The sequence below is a fragment of the Adiantum capillus-veneris genome, chromosome 19 (assembly GCF_014529385.1).
Source record: "Adiantum capillus-veneris isolate H3 chromosome 19, ASM1452938v2, whole genome shotgun sequence".
NCBI lineage: Eukaryota > Viridiplantae > Streptophyta > Polypodiopsida > Polypodiales > Pteridaceae > Adiantum > Adiantum capillus-veneris.
In genome coordinates, this window is record NC_140949.1 from 147,915,686 (window position 1) to 147,935,831 (window position 20,146).

The 20,146-nt window shown below is 43.8% G+C and overlaps 1 protein-coding gene across 9 annotated transcripts in view; it reads right to left on the reverse strand.

Moving 5' to 3' along the window:
- The window catches only part of SRD2 (snRNA activating complex family protein), a 124,945-nt gene extending 116,018 nt beyond the window's left edge, over positions 1-8,927 (reverse strand). Inside the window, exons 1-3 of one of the 9 annotated variants that reach the window (XM_086491398.1) lie at positions 8,714-8,794; positions 8,449-8,507; positions 7,801-7,961 (exon numbers count right to left, since the gene is read on the reverse strand). Coding sequence is in view for 2 of the 9 variants with exons in the window: in XM_086491395.1 (XP_086347521.1) it covers positions 8,449-8,507; positions 8,714-8,902 (248 nt within the window). In the remaining 7 variants the exon portion in view is untranslated. Of the gene's footprint in view, positions 1-7,800; positions 7,962-8,444; positions 8,508-8,713 lie in introns of those variants that run through there. The other 8 variants (XM_086491395.1, XM_086491397.1, XM_086491402.1 and 5 more) reach the window with 8 other exon arrangements.
- Between the last annotated feature and the right edge of the window lie 11,219 nt (positions 8,928-20,146).

Genomic DNA, 20,146 nt, shown 5'->3' on the forward strand with positions numbered 1-20,146 from the left:
TGCTTATGATCATGCTGTGTGCAACCGGAGGATATGCATCTACTCTAAGTGACTGGGCATGCACGGTCTACGAATAGACTCACAAAAGTGCCAGATCGCTTCTAATCTAGACTGACTGGACTGACTGAACCCTGATCATGCTGTAGCTTGTCCACGGACACATAGGGTTGGATGTGTCAGACATTCCCTCCTTTTCAAAGTGAGGTACTGGTAGCATCCGGAATCCTGGAAGGGACTCTTCGCCGGCCCACTCTGATGTGTGGGTCGTGCGGTACTTGAATTTCATAAAGGTCTGCAACGCTTGCTTGTTTGGGCCGCGCCGAAAGCGACACAAAGTCTTCTGTGGCTCCTTCAATGCTTCAACTTCGTCGAGAGTCATGCTTCTTTCTTCTTCAAGAATCTCCATGGTTGAAAATTCCAGAAACCATTTCCAACACAAAACCATGAACATACCTATTCCATGTAAAGTGACTGGAAAAAATCTTGTCTTCCTAAACGACTATGCATGCAATGTAGATGAACAAATAGATGGAGTGCCAAACCGTTCACCAAACACACGCGAACACTGAGATGGAACCTTGACTTTCTGATCTAAATCAATCAACTGTGGCAATTCACAACGGAAATGCCCATGCTTGATGCTCATACTTCCATGTGCTCTTTCTGCAACTGTGTTGTGCCAAGGAAGAGACATGGAATGTGACTTCCTTGAATGCAAACATTTCAGCTTTTCATTATAAATCCGCATACATCCGTGCTCATCCATGAGTGAAACGTGCTCAACGTACAATATATCATGCCTAGGAAAAGGGATCACATAAAGATGCTGACTAAAATACAGAAAACGAGCACGAATGAAACACTTGAACAATGCGTGCGTATCAATCATGCGAACACATAATACTTCCTATGGGGGTTCTTTGGACCTATGCTTGAGAGCCAAGATCGGTTCTTCCTGAAGCGGTGCTTTGGACCTAAGCTCGAGAGCCAAGATCGGTTCTTCGTGACTGCTCGAATCTGCAATCAGATTAGCTTCACTAGAGAAAGTATCAACTAACACATCATCCTTGTGAACAATCATATTATCTTCATGCAACCCATCATGCTTGTGAGAAATCACATCTTGATCATGCAAATCATCATGCTTGTCATTGTCATCCAAATCATCATGCTTGTCATTATCATGCAATTCTTCATGCTTATCATTATCATGCAAATCATGTGTGTCATGCTTTGGAGAAGAAGAGACTGAGAGAGTCTCCTTCTCCTGAATCCGTTCAATCTTCTCCTGCACATTAGAAATGAGAGAGAAAGAATGAACAACGTTCTTGCGATCCAATTCTGTTTTTCTTTTTGCGTACTTGTCATCAAATTCTTTGGCCTCCAAGCGTAATTGCTCGCGCTCACACTCCATGGCTGCCATTCTTGCTTTGTGCCACGTTGTCATCATGTCCATCATCGTCTTGCACAAAGCCTCCATAGGATCTGGTGTAACCCTTGGCGTAGATGGGGAAGGGGGAGGGTCCGAAAACCTCCTGGTGGGGAAAATTCTTCTTCGTCTCTCTCATGCTCATCACCTCCAAGCGAAGTATCCATTCCGCTTCGAGTGATGACCATCCACTGAATTGTGGTCTTTGGTTCTTAAGTTAACGAGGAACTTGGGTTCTTGCGGGTTCTTGGGTTCTTAACTTCACGAGGAACTTGGGTTCTTGGGGGTCTTCAGTTCTTGAGGTTCTTGAGGTTCTTTTTTCGCTTGCAATCTGTGTTAGAGAAGGATCTTCTCTTCACCCGAGTTCTGCTCTTTTCCGCAGGCGCACCCCTTGGCGGCCTTGCGCTCACACCAAGGTTGCTTTTTCCCACCTCACATCGATTGGCCGGCCGCGACGTGCACGGTCCGCTCTCAATGAGTGAAAAGAGGCACAAGGGAAGGCTCGACAAGCCCTTCTTTGTTGGGATTCTTGTCACTCTTGAAAAACTCGATTAGGAATCGACACGCCCAAGTGAACTTGGGTTCGTGCGACCGCAACAAGCAAAAAAAATTCTTGTGGTTCTTTGAGTGATGCAGAACACTGTCAAAGCTCTGATACCAATGTTAGATGCAGCGGAATGAATGTTTGCGCTTTGCTCAAGATGAGTGCTCCGAACTGTGCTCAAGGTTCCTTTTGTTCTTATGGAAGGGAGAGCCTTCTGTTCTTAATCAGAGAGTGCTATGATCACAAACAAAGTGAATGGGCACGTGCAAGTGTATGAGACTGAGAGATAGAGAGAGAAGAGAGATACGACACCAGAGACGTTGTAAAACCCTAGCAGATCAAAGATTGCAGATTTCAACCCTTAGGTCGGTGTCGTCATCGCCGACATAGCCTAGACTTGCATCAGTCACATGCATTCACTTTGTACCAGTTTGTGCAATCATAAGTAGACCACTCTCGTCGACGAGAGTGGGGCTTCGGAGGGTCCAAAAACGCTATGGGCTGAAATCTGTGAACGCTATGAATATCCAAAAACGCTAGGGCTGCAGATTTGGGAAAACGCTAGGATCTGGGGTTTGCTGAAGCTTCTGCTGGCGATGATTTGCTGATTTTGGGATTGTTTCCTGATGATCTTTGTCGCTGTAAATCTACAGGTCGTAGGCTAAAAACTGAGGTTTCTTGGGGCTGAATCTGCTACTCTTTAGGTAGTGAACTTGCAGGTTCTTCATGGCTGAAAAACGCTGCATGCTGAAATCTGTAAAGGCTGAAAATCGCCAAGGGGGATGGTTCTTCTTGCTTGGAGGGGGAAACCGCCAAGGTCTTGCTTAAGAAGTTGCCTGCTGAGCTTGGCTCCTGTTGTCTCTTCTGCCAATTAGTGCTAGTCTAGCTTTGCTTATATACAAACTTACTCAATTTGCCCTATCTACTTTGCAACAAAATTCACTTAAAAATAATAAGTGAAAAATATCAAAAATAGGTAAAATAGGCTAAATGCACTGTAAAATTCCCCTGAAGGATTCTAATGGATTCTGATAGGAATGATTATGATCATGCTGTGTGCAACCGAAGGATATGCATCTACTCTAAGTGACTGGGCATGCACGGTCTACGAATAGACTCACAAAAGTGCCAGATCGCTTCTATTCTAGACTGACTAGACTGACTGAGAACCCTAATCATGTTGTAGCTTGTCCACGGACACATAGGGTTGGATGTATCACGTGACATCCCCTCCTTTTCAAAGTGAGGTACTCGTAGCATCCGGAATCCTGGAAGGGACTCTTCGCCGGCCCACTCTGATGTGTGGGTCGTGCGGTACTTGAACTTCATAAAGGTCTGCAACGCTTGCTTGTTTGGGCTGCGCCGAAAGGGACACAAAGTCTTCTGTGGCTCCTTCAATGCTTCAACATCGTCGAGAGTCGTGCTTCTTTCTTCTTCAAGAATCTCCATGGCTGAAAATTCCAGAAACCATTTCCAACACAAAACCATGAACATACCTATTCCATGTAAAGTGACTGGAAAAAATCTTGTCTTCCTAAACGACTGTGCATGCAATGTGGATGAACAAATAGATTGAGTGCCAAACCGTTCACCACACACACGCAAACACTGCGATGGAACCTTGACTTTTTTATCTAAATCAATCAACTGTGCCAATTCACAACGGAAATGCTCATGCTTGATGCTCATACTTTCATGTTCTCTTTCTGCAACTGTGTCGTGCCAAGGAAGAGACATGGAATGTGACTTCCTTGAATGCAAACATTTCAGCTTTTCATTAGAAATCCGGATACATCCGTGCTCATCCATGAGTGAATCGTGCTCGACGTACAATATGTCATGCCTAGGAAAAGGGATCACATAAGGATGCTGACTAAAATACAGGAAACGATCACGAATGAAACACTCGAACAATGTGTGCGTATCAATCATGCGAACACATAATACTTCCTATGGGGGTTCTTTGGACCTAGGCTTGAGAGCCAAGATCGGTTCTTCCTAAAGGGGTGCATTGGACCTAGGCTCGAGAGCCAAGATCGGTTCTTCGTGACTGCTCGAATCTGCAATCAGATTAGCTTCACTAGAGAAAGTATCAACTAACACATCATCCTTGTGAACAATCACATTATCTTCATGCAACCCATCATGCTTGTGAGAAATCACATCTTGATCATGCAAATCATCATGCTTGTCATTGTCATCCAAATCGTCATGCTTGTCAGTGTCATGCAATTCTTCATGCTTATCATTATCATGCAAATCATGTGTGTCATGCTTTGGAGAAGAAGAGACTGAGAGAGTCTCCTTCTCCTGAATCCGTTCAATCTTCTCCTGCACATTAGAAATGAGAGAGAAAGAATGAACAACGTTCTTGCCATCCAATTCTGTTTTTCTTTCTGCGTACTTGTCATCAAATTCTTTGGCCTCCAAGCGTAATTGCTCGCGCTCACGCTCCATGGCTGCCATTCTTGCTTTGTGCCACGTTGTCATCATGTCCATCATCATCTTGCACAAAGCCTCCATAGGATCTGGTGCAACCCTTGGCGTAGATGGGAAGGGGGAGGGTCCGAAAACCTCCTAGTGGGGAAAATTCTTCTTCCTCTCTCTCATGCTCATCACCTTCAAGTGAAGTATCCATTCCGCTTCGAGTGATGACCATCCACTCAATTATGGTCTTGGGTTCTTAAGTTAACGAGGAACTTGGGTTCTTGCGGGTTCTTGGGTTCTTAACTTCACGAGGAACTTGGGTTATTGGGGGTCTTGATATCTTGAGGTTCTTGAGGTTCTTGAGGTTGTTTTTTCGCTCGCAATCTGTGTTAGAGAAGAATCTTCTCTTCACCCGAGTTCTGCTCTTTTTAAAGGGCGCACCCCTTGGCGGCCTTGCGCTCACACCAAGGTTGCTTTTTCCCACCTCACATCGATTGGCCGGCCGCTAAGTGCACGGTCCGCTCTCAATCAGTGAAAAGAGGCACAAGGGAAGGCTCGACAAGCCCTTCTTTCTTGGGATTCCTGTCACTCTTGAAAAACACGATTAGGGATCGACACGCCCAAGTGAACTTGGGTTCGTGCGACCGCAACAAGCAAAAAAAATTCTTGTGGTTCTTTCGTTGAGTGATACTGAACACTGTCAAAGCTCTGATACCAATGTTAGATGCAGCGGAATGAATGTTTGCGCTTTGCTCAAGATGAGTGCTCCGAACTGTGCGCAAGGTTCCTTTTGTTCTTATGGAAGGGAGAGCCTTCCGTTCTTAATGAGAGAGTGCTATGATCACAAACAAAGTGAATGGGCACTGTGCGTGCAAGTGTATGAGACTGAGAGATAGAGAGAGAAGAGAGATACGACACCAGAGACGTTGTAAAACCCTAGCAAATCAAAGATTGCAGATTTCAACCCTTAGGTCGGTGTCGTCATCGCCGACATAGCCTAGACTTGCATCAGTCACGTGCATTCAGTTTGTACCAGTTTGAGCAATCATAAGTAGACCACTCTCGTCGACGAGAGTGGGGCTTCGGAGGGTCCAAAAACGCTATGGGCTGAAATCTGCGAACGCTATGAATATCCAAAAACGCTAGGGCTGCAGATTTGGAAAAACGCTAGGATCTGGGGTCTGCTGAAGCTTCTGCTGGCGATGATTTGCTGATGTTGGGATTGTTTCCTGATGATCTTTGTCGCTGAAAATCTACAGGTCGTAGGCTGAAAACTGAGGTTTCTTGGGGCTGAATCTGCTACTCTTTAGGTACTGAACTTGCAGGTTCTTCATGGCTGAAAAACGCTGCATGCTGAAATCTGTAAAGGCTGAAAATCGCCAAGGGGGATGGTTCTTCTTGCTTGGAGGGGGAAACCGCCAAGGTCTTGCTTGAGAAGCTGCCTGCTGAGCTTGGCTCTTGTTGCCTCTTCTGCCAATTAGTGCTAGTCTAGGTTTGCTTATATACAAACTTACTCAAGTTGCCCTACCTACTTTCCAACAAAAGTCACTTAAAAATAATAAGTGGAAAATGTCAAAAATAGGTTAAATAGGCTAAATGCACTGTAAAATTCCCCTTGAAGGATTCTAATGGATTCTGATAGGAATGCTTATGATCATGCTGTGTGCAACCGGAGGATATGCATCTACTCTAAGTGATTGGGCATGCACGGTCTACGAATAGACTCACAAAAGTACCAGATCACTTCTAATCTAGACTGACTCGATTGACTGAGAACCCTAATCATGTTGTAGCTTGACCATGGACACATAGGGTTTCTTAGAGCATCTGACGTAGAGCTCGAGAGTGAGAGCATCCCACGCACTTGTACTTTTGCAACAGATTAATACAAAAAGAAATACAGAAAGGGGTGCCAGTCTTTGGGGCCAACACCTCTAGGCACGGAACTCGGTCGGGCCAGTGTCGAATCAATTGTGAACTGTGAACTGTTTTGAAGTGAATTCTTGTGGTGTCGCGGTAGATTCTCGACTTGGAGTGTCCAAGTCTGTTACAGTGGTATCAGAGCACGTCCGATTTCTCTTCTACGGGAAATCTGATCCTTTTTACGCGGCACTTATGGCTTCAGACAAAGATCAGTCGACTTCCTCTGCATCCAAAGACGTTGGAAGAGATCACAACGAAGATTCACACGAGGAGTACATCCCGCCTCGGCCTACACAGGCGCAGATCGAAGATATGGAGCGTCGATGATTGATCGGCGATGCAACAAAGATGATGCTAAATTTTGCGAAGGACCCAAAATTTGCAAAATTTATGAGCCGGACCTCCTTCAACGAGGTGCATGCACAGTGGCAGCAGACCACAGAACCACCCCTTAAACCGGCCCTTAAGAAACCTCCTACTCTAAGGATGTATACAGATCAAGAATTAGAAGAGGTGGTCGATGCACTAATTGCTTAGCTTTTTGATGCGCAGAATAAAGCAGAAAAGCATGACAAAAAGCAGAAGAAAGGCGTTGACTTCCCGGGTTATTTGGATCGTCAGTCTACATTTGCGTCGACAATAAAACAGAAAAAAGCGTGTTCAATTTGAAGGAGTACCCAGTTCTTATTCTTCTTCTTCTTCTAGCAGTTCTTCTAGTTCCTCTGACTCGAGCAAAGAAGACAGAAAAGACAAAAAGTGAAGCAAAAAGCAAAGCTTCGGAAAGGGAAAGAAAAAGGCAAAGAAACCTAAATCTCGCCCTGTCGTTGACAGTTCTACAGAGGGACTTATTCTCGAGAAGTGTTTTGTTGTCTAAGGTGTCGCTCATGAAGCTCCGTTGAAGGAGATGTGTATGGTCATCGAGAAGCTTCAAAACACTCTCGACAAGGTTCTCGAATTTGGTGTGTAGTGCGCTAATGCGCATTTTGAAATCTTGGTTTTCCTCGAGAACCTTCTCGAGAGCGGGACGATTTTTTTTTTTTGAGGGGGGGGGGGGGGGGGGGGGGGGGGGGGGGGGGGGGTTTGATAGCGATTTTCCCTTCATTGCTCTTTCTTGGGGAAATGGGAGGAGGGAAGCAAAGCTTCCACCCTGAGAGAGAGAGAGAGAGAGAGAGAGAGAGAGAGAGAGAGAGAGAGAGAGAGAGAGAGAGTCATGTGACACATCCATGGGAGGCGTGCCCACTTATTTAAAGAGTTTACAAGGGATGCCAAAAGCAGAGCCCCAAAAGTTGTTTCAAAAAGCCTTTTAAAATAAAGCTTTCTCTCTCACAAGCTTTGCAAAAATAAAGCAGCTTAAAAATTGTCTCTCTCTTTCTCCTTGCGAGCTTAAAGCAACTAATTTGCATAGAGAAATAAAGCAGTCAAACTCTGCCGTACAGTGCTTTTCCATACACACGCTACCACGTCAGCATTTCCGTACCCTGCGCCGCAAAATCCAGAATCTGTATGCTGCCTGCCACGTCAGCTTTTCTGCCTGCCAGGGACTGTCCCATGCCAAGAGGGTGTGTGTGTGTGTACTTGGCAGCCACGTCACCAGTTTGTGACAGTTACAATGGTATCACAGCTCACCAATTCGCTTTTCTATCAAAAAAATTTACATCAATTTACAACTGGAAGCAATGGACTCAGAAGAAGATAAGGCAACACAAAGAGACACTTTCTATGCATACTACACACAAAGAACTTCGTAAAGAGATTCTAAGTTCGACTGGTTGACTTGAATCTATAAGACAGCTAATTTTATTTCTTCATTTGTGACCCGTTTGTGAGGGCTGCAAACTTTGGCCTGGTCTAAAGAAATTACTGTCAGAAAATACTTGATAAAGAAAGACTCAGGAAAAGTAGGAGGCAATGCAAAAACTACAACACAGCCAATATTGAGTAAAGAAATTGATTATTTGGTTCATACCAATTGTTTTAATCAACCCAATACATAAACACAACTATTGTTGAAACCCTTAAAACCCCTCTTGTTGACAGTAATTTGATAAAGATTGCCTTGGATTTGGCAACTAATTCACATCAATCTGGTCAATTAAGCAGGCAGACATTGGGAAGACATACTTACAAAAGATCGGCATCATCAGCAGATTGAATAGATGGATCATTCAGCTCCGCTTGAATAGCCTGCAAATTCAAACAAACAAACAAACAAATGCTACGTAGAATCAAAGAATGGCGGTGCAAGACAATCCATTGTCCTAATATGTTTGTAACATGCATGATGGGGCATTCTCTCGTTCCATAATTGCGTCAAAACCCCCAAAAAATAATGGTATGCAGGTATGAGGTATAAACAACACGAACATCCAAAAGTTGAAAGAAAAGCTTACCATGAGGATGGTTGCACAAGACGCTTGAAAGTTTCTAACGCAGATACGGGGAGAAACAAAGCCACGCATAAACAGAGGTCCTCCAGGGGCGCCCGTTATGGAAGGCTCATCCGCAGCTACATCCGAAGATGATGGTGGTTTCGCCACTTCCATAACTTGTGCAGGTATAGCGTGCTCCATTGAGTGCATTCCCGTCAGCAAAATACCCCTCTAATTTGTGGAAATTCTCAAAATACCCTCAAAAATTCCCAAAATACCCTTGTATCTACCAGTTGAGTGCTTAGCATATAATTTGTCACAAATTACCTCGCAAAAAAGGCAATTATGTCTAAACATAATGAAGCAATTCATCTCCAAAGCCTACATAACCAAATCAAATTCTAGCTTTAGCATCTTCTAAGTCTTCTTATGAGAAGCTAAAAAAAAAATTATATTTGCAGAAATTTACTCTCACAACCAAGGTATTTTAGAAATTTTTGACACAATATTGGGGGTATTTTGAGAATTTTGAAAACCCCAGATCCTTGCGTTGTCGATGGAGGTAGCACTTGTCTATTAGTGCTCATCAAAATGATAGAAAAACACAGAGTGAAAACCCTCAAGCAATGGTAATATGATCCTCAATAATGGCAATGCATCGTGTCAACAAGAACCACTGGATAATACATAGGATATAATCCCCACTGGCAATCGAGACAAGGCATGGCCGTTGGCTAGCACTACTACAACATGAAAATAAGGTTAAACATGGAAACCTAGCCAATACGATGTACCTGGAAGGAGGATGTCCTATTTGTCTTTCAAGTGTACCTCTTTGAACCAATGCCCTGATTCCCTTCTCGGACCTCTCACGTATAGTCAATGGGATACTTCTCATAATATAAAATTGGTTAGAACCAAACAAGCCACCATCCAATGCTCAATGCACACGAACATGTGGCACACTATCAAATGTATCTACTATGCAAAATGACCATAATGATTACCCTCGTGGCTACGCTATGGACAATAGCTTATACATTTGCTTAGAGATCAAGATCATTAGTTTTTACTATAATTTTTCATGCAGTTGTGTTAGCACACATTAGACATATCCTAGCGTAAGTTGGTGCAAGTGCATCTATGAATAATTCTCTCCGGTGGCGCACGCCGATGCGCACCTAGAGAGAGAGAGAGAGAGAGTACATGCATAGCACGACAGCACGCTGAAGCTCACCATCTACTACTAGATCGCTACTATCCTTTGTGGTATCGAGGTTGCCTATGGAAATGACACTACCAAGCGCCATGGCAGCGCTTTTGGTACCACGAAAGAGTCAGATTTCTCCTCCGATGCCACTATCCCTGACATTTCAGTCATGGTCACTCGAAATCACCCTGTCTTCAACAGTGATCCCAACAACATGGGTGTCGTAGATGTTGTTGTGGTCGCCTCCATGGTTCCACCGGTCATCTTCCCCATTGGCCTGAATGGCAAGGTCATCTACCCTCTCCTCCTCCTCCTCTCTCTCTCTCTCTCTCTCTCTCTCTCTCTCTCTCTCTCTCAGTGCATGCCGACATGCACTGCAGGAGAGAACTTGTTAGGAAATAGGACGTAGCTAAGTAGATATTAGAGTAGCTTACTTAATGGAGAGAGAGAATTTTTCACATTCACAAGAGATTATAAAGTAGAGAGAGAGAGAGAGAGCACATATGATATGTGTGGTTCACCCAATGTGGGCTATTTCTACGAGAAAGTAGCCACTCAATGGCTTTAGTACTTCAAACTAGAAGTAGGTTACAAAGGGATTATACCCTTAATAGAGCTCCCACCTTGCTTCACTCTCACCACCTCACACACACCTTGCTACATCAACTTCACAATGCACCACAATGCCTCACAAACACAATCGTGTGTAGAAGAGGCCTCCTTTCATAGGCCAAAAGGGATGCCCTCTCTTATGAGAGGCAGTAGTGTGTAGCCGCCCTTGTGTAGACAAGTCCAAGTTGAATTCTCCCATGCGCCCATGTGTGGCCGTCCTTGAGACGACAAGTCCACCTAGAAATCGTCCATTGGCCATTGAATTCGTTCACCAGCCACCGACCATTGATTTTCGACCATTGACCAACCGACCGGCCGTTTTTCAACCACTTTTGATCAACCGTTGTACGACCATAATATTCTGGCAAAAATGGAATACTAACAAATGAAAATTACAAGGGGTAAACGCTCCATACTTAATAAAATTATAGCTTCTTTGGTAGGTCGAGTACCAATCTCAATAGCCTCGGTTTTATCTCTTCACCACTGCATGATCTAGCTACTTACATTACACGTGCATATGTATATATGCGCCTCAACCATCAGGGTATCTCCAACATCAAGTTCGTCTGCAAACTTTCGAGTTGATATGGATGAAGCTACAAATAATTCTCTCGAGCAGCACACGTCGGCGTGCACTACGAGAGAGAGAGAGAGAGAGAGAGAGAGAGAGAGAGAGAGAGAGAGAGAGAGAGAGAGAGAGAGAGAGAGAGAGAGAGAGAATCTTGTAGAGAGATATTGCCTTGTAGTAAACTGGAGGCTGGCTAGCTGGAGTTTATTATTGAGCATAAAAGAGGCTGGCTGAATTCTCTCCAATAGCGCACACCGGCATGCACTGCAGTCACAGAGAGAGAGAGAGAGAGAGAGAGAGAGAGAGAGAGAGAGAGAGAGAGAGAGAGAGAGAGAGAAGCTCACAGAGAGCTATTGCCTTGGAGTGAATTGGAGGCTCGTTAGCTAGTGATTATTATCAAAGATAAAAGAGGCTAACTAAATTCTCTCTAGCCGTGCACCTGGCGTGCACTGCTAGAGAGAGAGAGAGAGAGAGAGAGAGAGAGAGAGAGAGAGAGAGAGAGAGAGAAGAAGAAGAAGAAGAGAGGTTTAACGTCGCAGGACGAAGAGAGAGAGAGAGAGAGAGAGAGAGAGAGAGAGAGAGAGAGAGAGAAGCTCCTTGAAGTGCATTATGGAGGACGCCTGCAAGGCCGGTTTGAATGCAGGGAACGAGTGCAAGAATTGGGAGAATTAATTATCAGGAGCAGGGTCTCCAAGAAGCACATTGAAGCTGGCATACCAATATTGGGGATCATATCTTGAATGTTGTACAGGTGCTACAACTAGCAATATGCCAAACGTGGGATCGTCCTCCATAGTAGCAATTAGCAATGTTGGACGTCCCATATCTAGCTACAAGTTTAGGGTGGAAGAAGTGAGAGATGGTGAGTGGATAAGGATGAAGCGCATGATGACAGGTGGGCAACAGCAGCAGCTAGCTCGATCTTGTGTGTCAGGGGCAGTCAGGAATTTGGAATGCAGACAGGAGATTAGGCGAGCAAGCAAAGTGAGCTTCACTCATGCGGCATTTTTTATGAGGAGCAGGAACATTAGGAGGATGAGAATAGTGAGGTGATCATCAATAGTACCAACACTCTGACACCCTTCCCAACCTTTGCAGGCGGCTTAAATCACCATTGATAGCCGTCAGCCAGGACTATCTGTTGAGCTACTAGGCATTAATCAATGCATGCCTGCCACAACCACTGGCTCCTGTCTCATTGGGGTTGTCGGATGCCGTTGTGAGGATTGTTGAAGCGACCAGATGGAAGAGGCGACTGACGTAGCCTTTAATTGAAAAGCCCTCCACGACATGCCCATGTGCCCACCAACAAGAAAATGCCGCCCCGATGCATGCGAACCTACTAGAGAGCTATTGTCTTGGAGTGAATTGGAGGCTGGCTAGTTGGTGATTATTATCGAAGTTAAAAGAGACTGGCTAAATTCTCTCCAGCAACGTACACTGGTGTGCATTGCAAGAGAGAGAGAGAGAGAGAGAGAGAGAGAGAGAAATGATGCCCCAAAAGTCCAACTTCTAAGGATTTGCAGAAACAAAGATGGTGGTGAAGGAGGATGAAGTGTGTCTTGGAGTCCTTTATGGGGTTTTGACGCATCTTTATCATGTACTCCACAACCCTTTCCATGCCCATAACCTCGATTGGAAGAGATCCTGACTCAAGAAGTAGGAGCATATATGGTGTTTGTGTCTTAACTTGGAGAAAGTTTGCAAGAAAACGCTTTTGGACATTCTCAAACTCTTTCCAAGTAGACTGTGAGATGCTCCCGCCCAACACTTCTCCATAAAGAAGAATCGATGTCACCAATGCATCAAAAAGCTACTTCTTGAGAACACAACACTTCATGTTTCTCGAAGTACACATGTTCTCAAATGCATAATATACTCTCTTTCCAGCTTCCAAACGATGCATAGCACATTCATGCCACTTGTCATTGGACGAAACCTCAAGGCCAAGGTACTTAATGAAGGAGAACGAGCGGAAGTGCGACGCGAGAGAGAGTGCGAGAAGAAGAGCACGACGATATGGTGAACTCGCTCTACTGTAATGTGTAGAGCATAGTGAGTTCTTATTAGGTTTTTACAAAAGAATATGTGTACATACCTGGTGGCCCGCCCACTTACCTGGGCGACCACATTGGGCTTTATACCCCAACAACCTCCCACTTAAAGTCCAATGTGGTACTTTAAGTGTGAGAGAAGCTACTATACAAGCTAATATACAAGAGATGTAGAGAAGTGATGTACTACCCTACACCTAACTGCTTGCGAAGATGCGCAAAGCTCTCTGAGGGAAGTCCTTTTGTAAGTAGATCAGTAGGATTTTCTGTGGTGTGAACTTTGACAAGCTGAAGTTGCTTATCCTCGAGCATTTCCCGGATAAAATGATACTTCACATCCACATGCTTTGTCTTTGAGTGATAAACTGGATTGCGAGCCAATTGTATAGCACTTTGACTATCACAATATAACACAGGCATCTCTTCTTTGATTCCCAAATCTGTTACTAGTCGATTAAGCCAAATTGATTCTTTGCATGCCTCTGATGCTGCAACATATTCAGCCTCTGTAGTAGACTGAGTAACACAATCTTGTAATCTAGAACGCCATGATACTGCTCCACCAGCCAACGTAAAGACATACCCTGACGTAGACCTTCGGTTGTCTAAGTCACCTGCATAATCTGAGTCTGTAAAACCCTTTACACTTAACTCCTGACTCCCATAGCATATACGCATATTCTTTGTAGCTTTCAGGTATCTCAATATTCCTTTCACTGCCTCCCAATGTTTCTTGCCTGGGTTTGACATGTATCGACTTACTACTCCCACTGCAAATGCAATGTCTGGGCGAGTAGCAATCATTGCATACATCAAACTACCCACTGCAGACGCATATGGAATCTTATCCATTTCAGCCTTTTCTTCCTCAGACACAGGACAATCTTGCTTGCTAAGTTTCACATATGGTGGCAATGGAACACTCAGTACCTTTCCCTTCTCCATATTGAAACGTTGCAAAACCTTGTCAATATACTCTGTTTGAGATAACCAAATCAACTTCTTTGATCTGTCTCTCTCAATGCGCATACCAAGTATATGACTTGCCTCACCCATGTCTTTCATGTCAAACGATTTTGCCATCTTTGACTTCAAAGCTGAAATTTCTTCCAAGTGCTTGCCAGCAATCAACATGTCATCCGCATACAAAATAAGGATCACCCAACTGCCATCCTTAGCCTTCTTTGTATATAGACAGTGATCGAACTCACTACGTTTGTAGCCTTGAGAAAGCATAAACTTGTGGAATTTATGGTACCATGCCCTCGGTGATTGTTTTAAGCCATAAAGACTCTTTAACAACTGGCATACCCAATCTTCCTTGCCTTTCTCAACAAACCCTTCTGGCTGCTGCATGTAAATTTCCACATCTAAATCACCATGCAAGAACGTTGTCTTGACATCCATTTGGTGCAACACCAAATCTAATATGGCAACCAATGCAAGAAAGCATCTCAATGTAGTCATCTTGACCACCGGAGAGAAGACTTCATCAAAGTCAATGCCTTGTTCTTGCTTAAAGCCCTTGGCAACAAGCCTTGCTTTGTACTTTGGCTGACTATCATGAGCGGTGATCTTATACCTGTAAACCCATTTACAAGGTAGAGCCTTTTTGCCCTGTGGTAATTTAACTAGCTTCCATGTCTTGTTTTTATGCAGAGCTGTCATCTCTGACTGCATGGCCAATTGCCAATTCCCGGAGTCCTTCATTTGCACTGCTTCCTTGTAACATGAAGGCTCATTGCAATCAGTCAACATGACATAGTTCATAGATGGAACAAACCTATCAGGAGGTCGCGTGACACGTCCAGATCTACGCACAATAGGTGGCTCAGGCTCAGCCACAACCTGTGGTTCCACTCTATCCTGTCCTTGCTCCTCTTGAGCCCTGACATTTTGTCTTGCACGTGCAGGTCCATCTTCTTGGAAGACAACTCTTCTAATCTCCTCAACCCTCTCTGGTTTAGAATGATATTTGGATTCATTAAAGTGAACATCATTGCTGCGGACAACCTTTCTGGATTCGGGATCCCAAAGTCTGTACCCCATCTCACCAGAATTACCATAGGCTAGAAAGATGCACTTTCTACTCTTTGGCTCAAGTTTGTTCCTAAATTCCTTTGGAACGTGAGTATATGCCTCATAGCCAAAGACTCTGAGATGCTTGTATGAGGGCATTTTGCCTGACCATACCATCTCTGGCATTGAATCCTTCTGCAAAACCTTGCTAGGAGATTGATTTACAAGATGAACAACTGTTGATACAGCTTCAGCCCAAAACCCATTTGGCAGCTGTGCATTAGACAACATACTTCTGACCTTCTCTTGTATGGTCCTATTCATCCTCTCAGCAACACCATTTTGAGGAGGATTGTAAGGAGCAGTAAGTTCACGTTTTATACCTTTTGACTCACAAAAGTCCTGAAAGGCCTTTGAAACATACTCTCCACCATTGTCAGTGCGTAAGCATTTAAGCTTCTTGCCACTCTGATTCTCCACAAGTGTCACAAACGTTTTGAAAACACTAAATGCTTCATCCTTGTGCTTGAGAAAGTAAACCCATACTTTCCTGGAGTAATCATCTATAAATGTCATAAAGTAAGAAGCTCCCCCTAGAGATAGGTTAGGCATAGGTCCACACAAATCACTATGAACAAGTGCCAACTGTGTATCTCTTCTACTGCTTCTATGCTTATGTGGCTGCTGTGTTTGCTTACCATACAGACAATGTTCACAGAATTCAAAATCATTAAATGAAAATCCAGGCAAATAACCAGAACGAGACAAGATTTCCATTCCCTTCTTGGACATATGTCCTAATCGGCTATGCCAGAAAGAAACGTTCGGCTGCTCGGTTACATTGATTATATTTTTAGAGACATTTGATACATAAATCATGTAAAGTCCTCCAGACTTTACTCCATGTGCTACTGTCATAGAACCCTTGGATATCTTCCACATGTTCTGTCCAAAAGTGGTGACGTAGCCAGCATCATCAAGTAAACCTGTGCTGATCAAGCTCTTTGTAATTGCGGGAACATGTCTCACATTCTTCAGCGTGAAAGAAGAGCCATTCTGAAACTTCGATTGAACATCTCCAACACCTAAGATCTCACATGTCTGCCCATTGCCTAGCCGAACATGATCTTTAGTGGTCACATAAGAGGTAAACCACTCCTTGTTTGGAGACACATGAAGTGATGCCCCTGAGTCTATAATCCAGTCACTCAGTGCATTTCCATCAGATGCTGTAAGAAGAGCTGAGTCCATTGTATTCTTCAAGAAGTAGATGTCTCCTGACACTAGACTGTCATCCTCTGCAATAGTGTTTGTCACATTTATTTCTTGAATCTTCACTGAGGACTTGTTCTTCTCACCATGGTCTTCAGCTTTCTCTTTGCCTTTTTCTGCTTTCCATTCTCTGCAGTCTCTTTTCATGTGACCCTTCTTGCCACAATGGTAGCATTCTATGTCACTCTTGCCTTTAGCACTGCGGGACTTGCTACGAGACTGATTCCTCTTTCCACCTTTGTACTTTTCTTTGGTCCTTCCCCTGACAACTAAGGCTGTTCCTTTGCCTTTGTCCATTGTTTTTCTATTGGTTTCTTCAGTAAGCAGACTTCCTTCTACACCTGCTATGTTCAAACCATCTGGAGGTGCAAAATTACTCAAAGCTGTGCGAAAAGTGTCCCAAATTTCCGGCAATGTGATCAACAGGAACATAGCTCTAACAGGTTCATCAAACTTGACACCTTGAGCTGACAACTGACTATAGATTGTGTTGAATTCATTCAGATGATTGAACATAGGTGTCCCTTCTTTCATCTTCAAGTCAACAAGCTTCTTAAGCCAGTATACCTGTGAAGCTGCACTCTGCTTCCCATAAAGATCACTCAGCTTTAACCATGCTTGATAAGCCGACATCTCGTCTGCTACATTGAAGTAAACGCTTTCTGCCAAAGTCAGCATAATGGTAGAAAGTGCCAATTCATCCATTTCGCTCCATTCATCTTCGTCCATATCTTCTGGTTTTACCTGCTTCTTCCACAATGGGAAATTGGTTCCATCCAGCTTCTTGATATTGTAAAGAGCAGTGTCCTATGATCCAGCCATAGCTACGCTTCACAGTAGTTTACTTTCGTGGGAAAAATTCGACAGAGTTTCCCCTGTAAACTGACCTCTGAACCAATATCAACCTGTCAAATGAACCAAGAAAGCTTCAGATTCTGCATAAATTTCGGCAGAGTCTCCTTTGTAAAATGGCTCTGGTGTACTAAAAATAGACCAAAAAACAGCTCAAAAAACACTGTCTCTCTGACACTGTAAGCTGCGGGTAAACCTGTCCTGCACCTGTACTGTCTCTCACTATCCTGTCACTGTCCTGTAAGCATAGACTGCGACAATGCCTCAACGGTAGTAAAGCAAAGATGCAATCCCAACTGTCTAACTCATAGTCAATACATCCTAGCTGCCTATCTAAGGGTGCTCGAGGGATCGCTCCAAGACATGTATCACCGAAAGGATCTCAACATTCGAGAATCCCCCAGCTCAATAAAACCTCACTCGACCCTCAATAAAGGCTGCAGTAAATCTGACAGTACATAGACTTCCCACAAAGTCATACATTTACAAATTTCCCACTGTATGCTGTAACCGCTGCGGCGGTTGTTTGCTGCGTGACTCACAGCCATCAAACCCTCAACAAACATACATCATCTCTGACAATACATCCCATGTGGAAGTACCTGCAATGTCAGGATGAAATCTGGAATATCAAGCAGCAAACACAAGCTACCTGATGAACTAGTGGATGTCGCCTACAGTCTGTGTGTAGATACGCCCGTGTCGTATGTGACACGCCTCCAAGAACTGTGAGCCGTCCTTAATGTGTAGACAGCCACAAATCAACACTCTGGGAGTGATGTCCTCAGCACCTACAGTCGTAGGCCGAAAACCCCAAATTTGCAGAGTCGGATCTGCACCCGCCGAGACCACGTAGTCGAAAATGGACTGCGCAGACCTTTGTCGAAGCCGAAGGGTGGCCGAGATGACCTCAGAATGAAATTCCGAGAACACCAAGCCCTTCGAGCTGACCCACAGGATTTGGGGCCGTGTCTTCGCCTGTCGAATTTCACTCCAATCTGAGCTGGTGACTCTAGCCTCCTGCAGTGCTGCCCTGAGCCTCGATCTGAGCTCTGATACCAGTTGAAGGAGTACGAGCGGAAGTGCGACGCGAGAGAAAGTGCGAGAAGAAGAGCACGACGATATGGTGAACTCGCTCTACTGTAATGTGTAGAGCATAGTGAGTTCTTATTAGGTTTTTACAAAAGAATATGTGTACATACCTGGCGGCCCGCCCACTTACCTGGGCGACCACATTGGGCTTTATACCCCAACACTTAAAGCTCTCAACAACTTCAAGTGTCTCATTGTTGTACACAACGCATGGCTTTTCTTTATGGTTGGTTTTCACAAGCATAACTTTTGTTTTGGATTCATTCACAATCAACCCACTATGCAAGAAAAAGCTCTCAAGGACAACCATAAGCTTTTGTGCATCTCTTTAGAGTGTGTGCTAGAAGCACTACATCATCCGCATACAACAAAAGCATGATTACCGCATTGCAAATAGTGATCTCTTCAATGCCTTCTTCTTACATAAAGTCAAGTACTATATGCTCCAATTGATTCATTCATAGACCAAAGAGTGTTGGTGACAACGGACATCCTTGTTTAACCCCAATAGTGCTTACAATTTCTTTTTGAAATTCCTCTTCCCATGCGCAATTGACACATCACCTTCTCATAGATTCGAGAAATCGCGAGCATAAATTCACTTGATTTCTTCAATCCTTTTCCACAAATTGTCACGTGGAATCATATCAAAGGTTTTCTTAAAGTCCACAAAACAACAATACAATCGCTTGCCTTTCAACCGACTTTCCTCCATTAGAACACAAAGAGTGACAAGATGACCAATGGTGCTATATGGCATCGACATAAACCTACTTATCCTTTTGCATACTTGTCATTCTCTTCAGCCCAATCACTCAATTTCATCTCCATTATGCACCCAAACAACTTTGCCATAAGAGACCCAATCATTATAGTTCGGTAGTTGTTTACATTCTTTACATCCCCTCCTTTATGTAAAGGCTTAACCCAATTAGTACTCCAATCATAAGACATACCATGTTGAAGTGCAAGGTTGAACATATCACACATCCACTCATGGGTAAAATTTGGTCATCTCCAGCTTCATACCTTGAAGATCTCCCGCTTTGCGAGTGGCCAACTTTTCAAGCCCACTGCATACATCCTCAATAGTAAAAATAAAAGGGCATACATGGGAGTGAACCATAAAATGACATTTTTTTAGCATTTGGTTGCTGATAATAATTGCCTACAATGTGTGTACATATCCACAAGGCTCAAGTTACCAAATCCTCAACCCTCTTGCCCCTCAAGTTGCTCCAAAATCTTCCACATGACCGTGCCTTTTCTTGGGCTTGAAAAAGTTGTTGCTTTACTTCCCATCTTCTTCTCTTCTTTTGAATCAATGCCTTGTATGTGTGTAAATGACTTTGATAGTTGTCTTTGTTCATAGTTGCATCAAGCTTTATCAACGACTTTCGAGCATCTTGACATTCTTTATCAAACCACCTTTTGAGTGATTTATCTTTGTTGATACCATGGAGATGCTTTATGGCAAAGTATTCTTCGGCACAAAAACAAATAACTTTCTTGAAAGATTCCCATTTAGTTTCAATGGTGCGTCATATTGAAGCTTTGTCATCCATAAATTTTGCTCAACCATTTCAATGTACATTGATGCAAGTTTAAAATCCATACATAGTGATAACTTCTCTTCCCTTTGACTGAGATTATCATATATGCTTAGTTGCTTCTCCACATGCAAGGTCAATACATAAGGTTCGATGGTTTGATTCCGGGGTCCATTGGCCAAACTTAAAACTCTTCATGCGATACACGATGGCTTCGGAGAG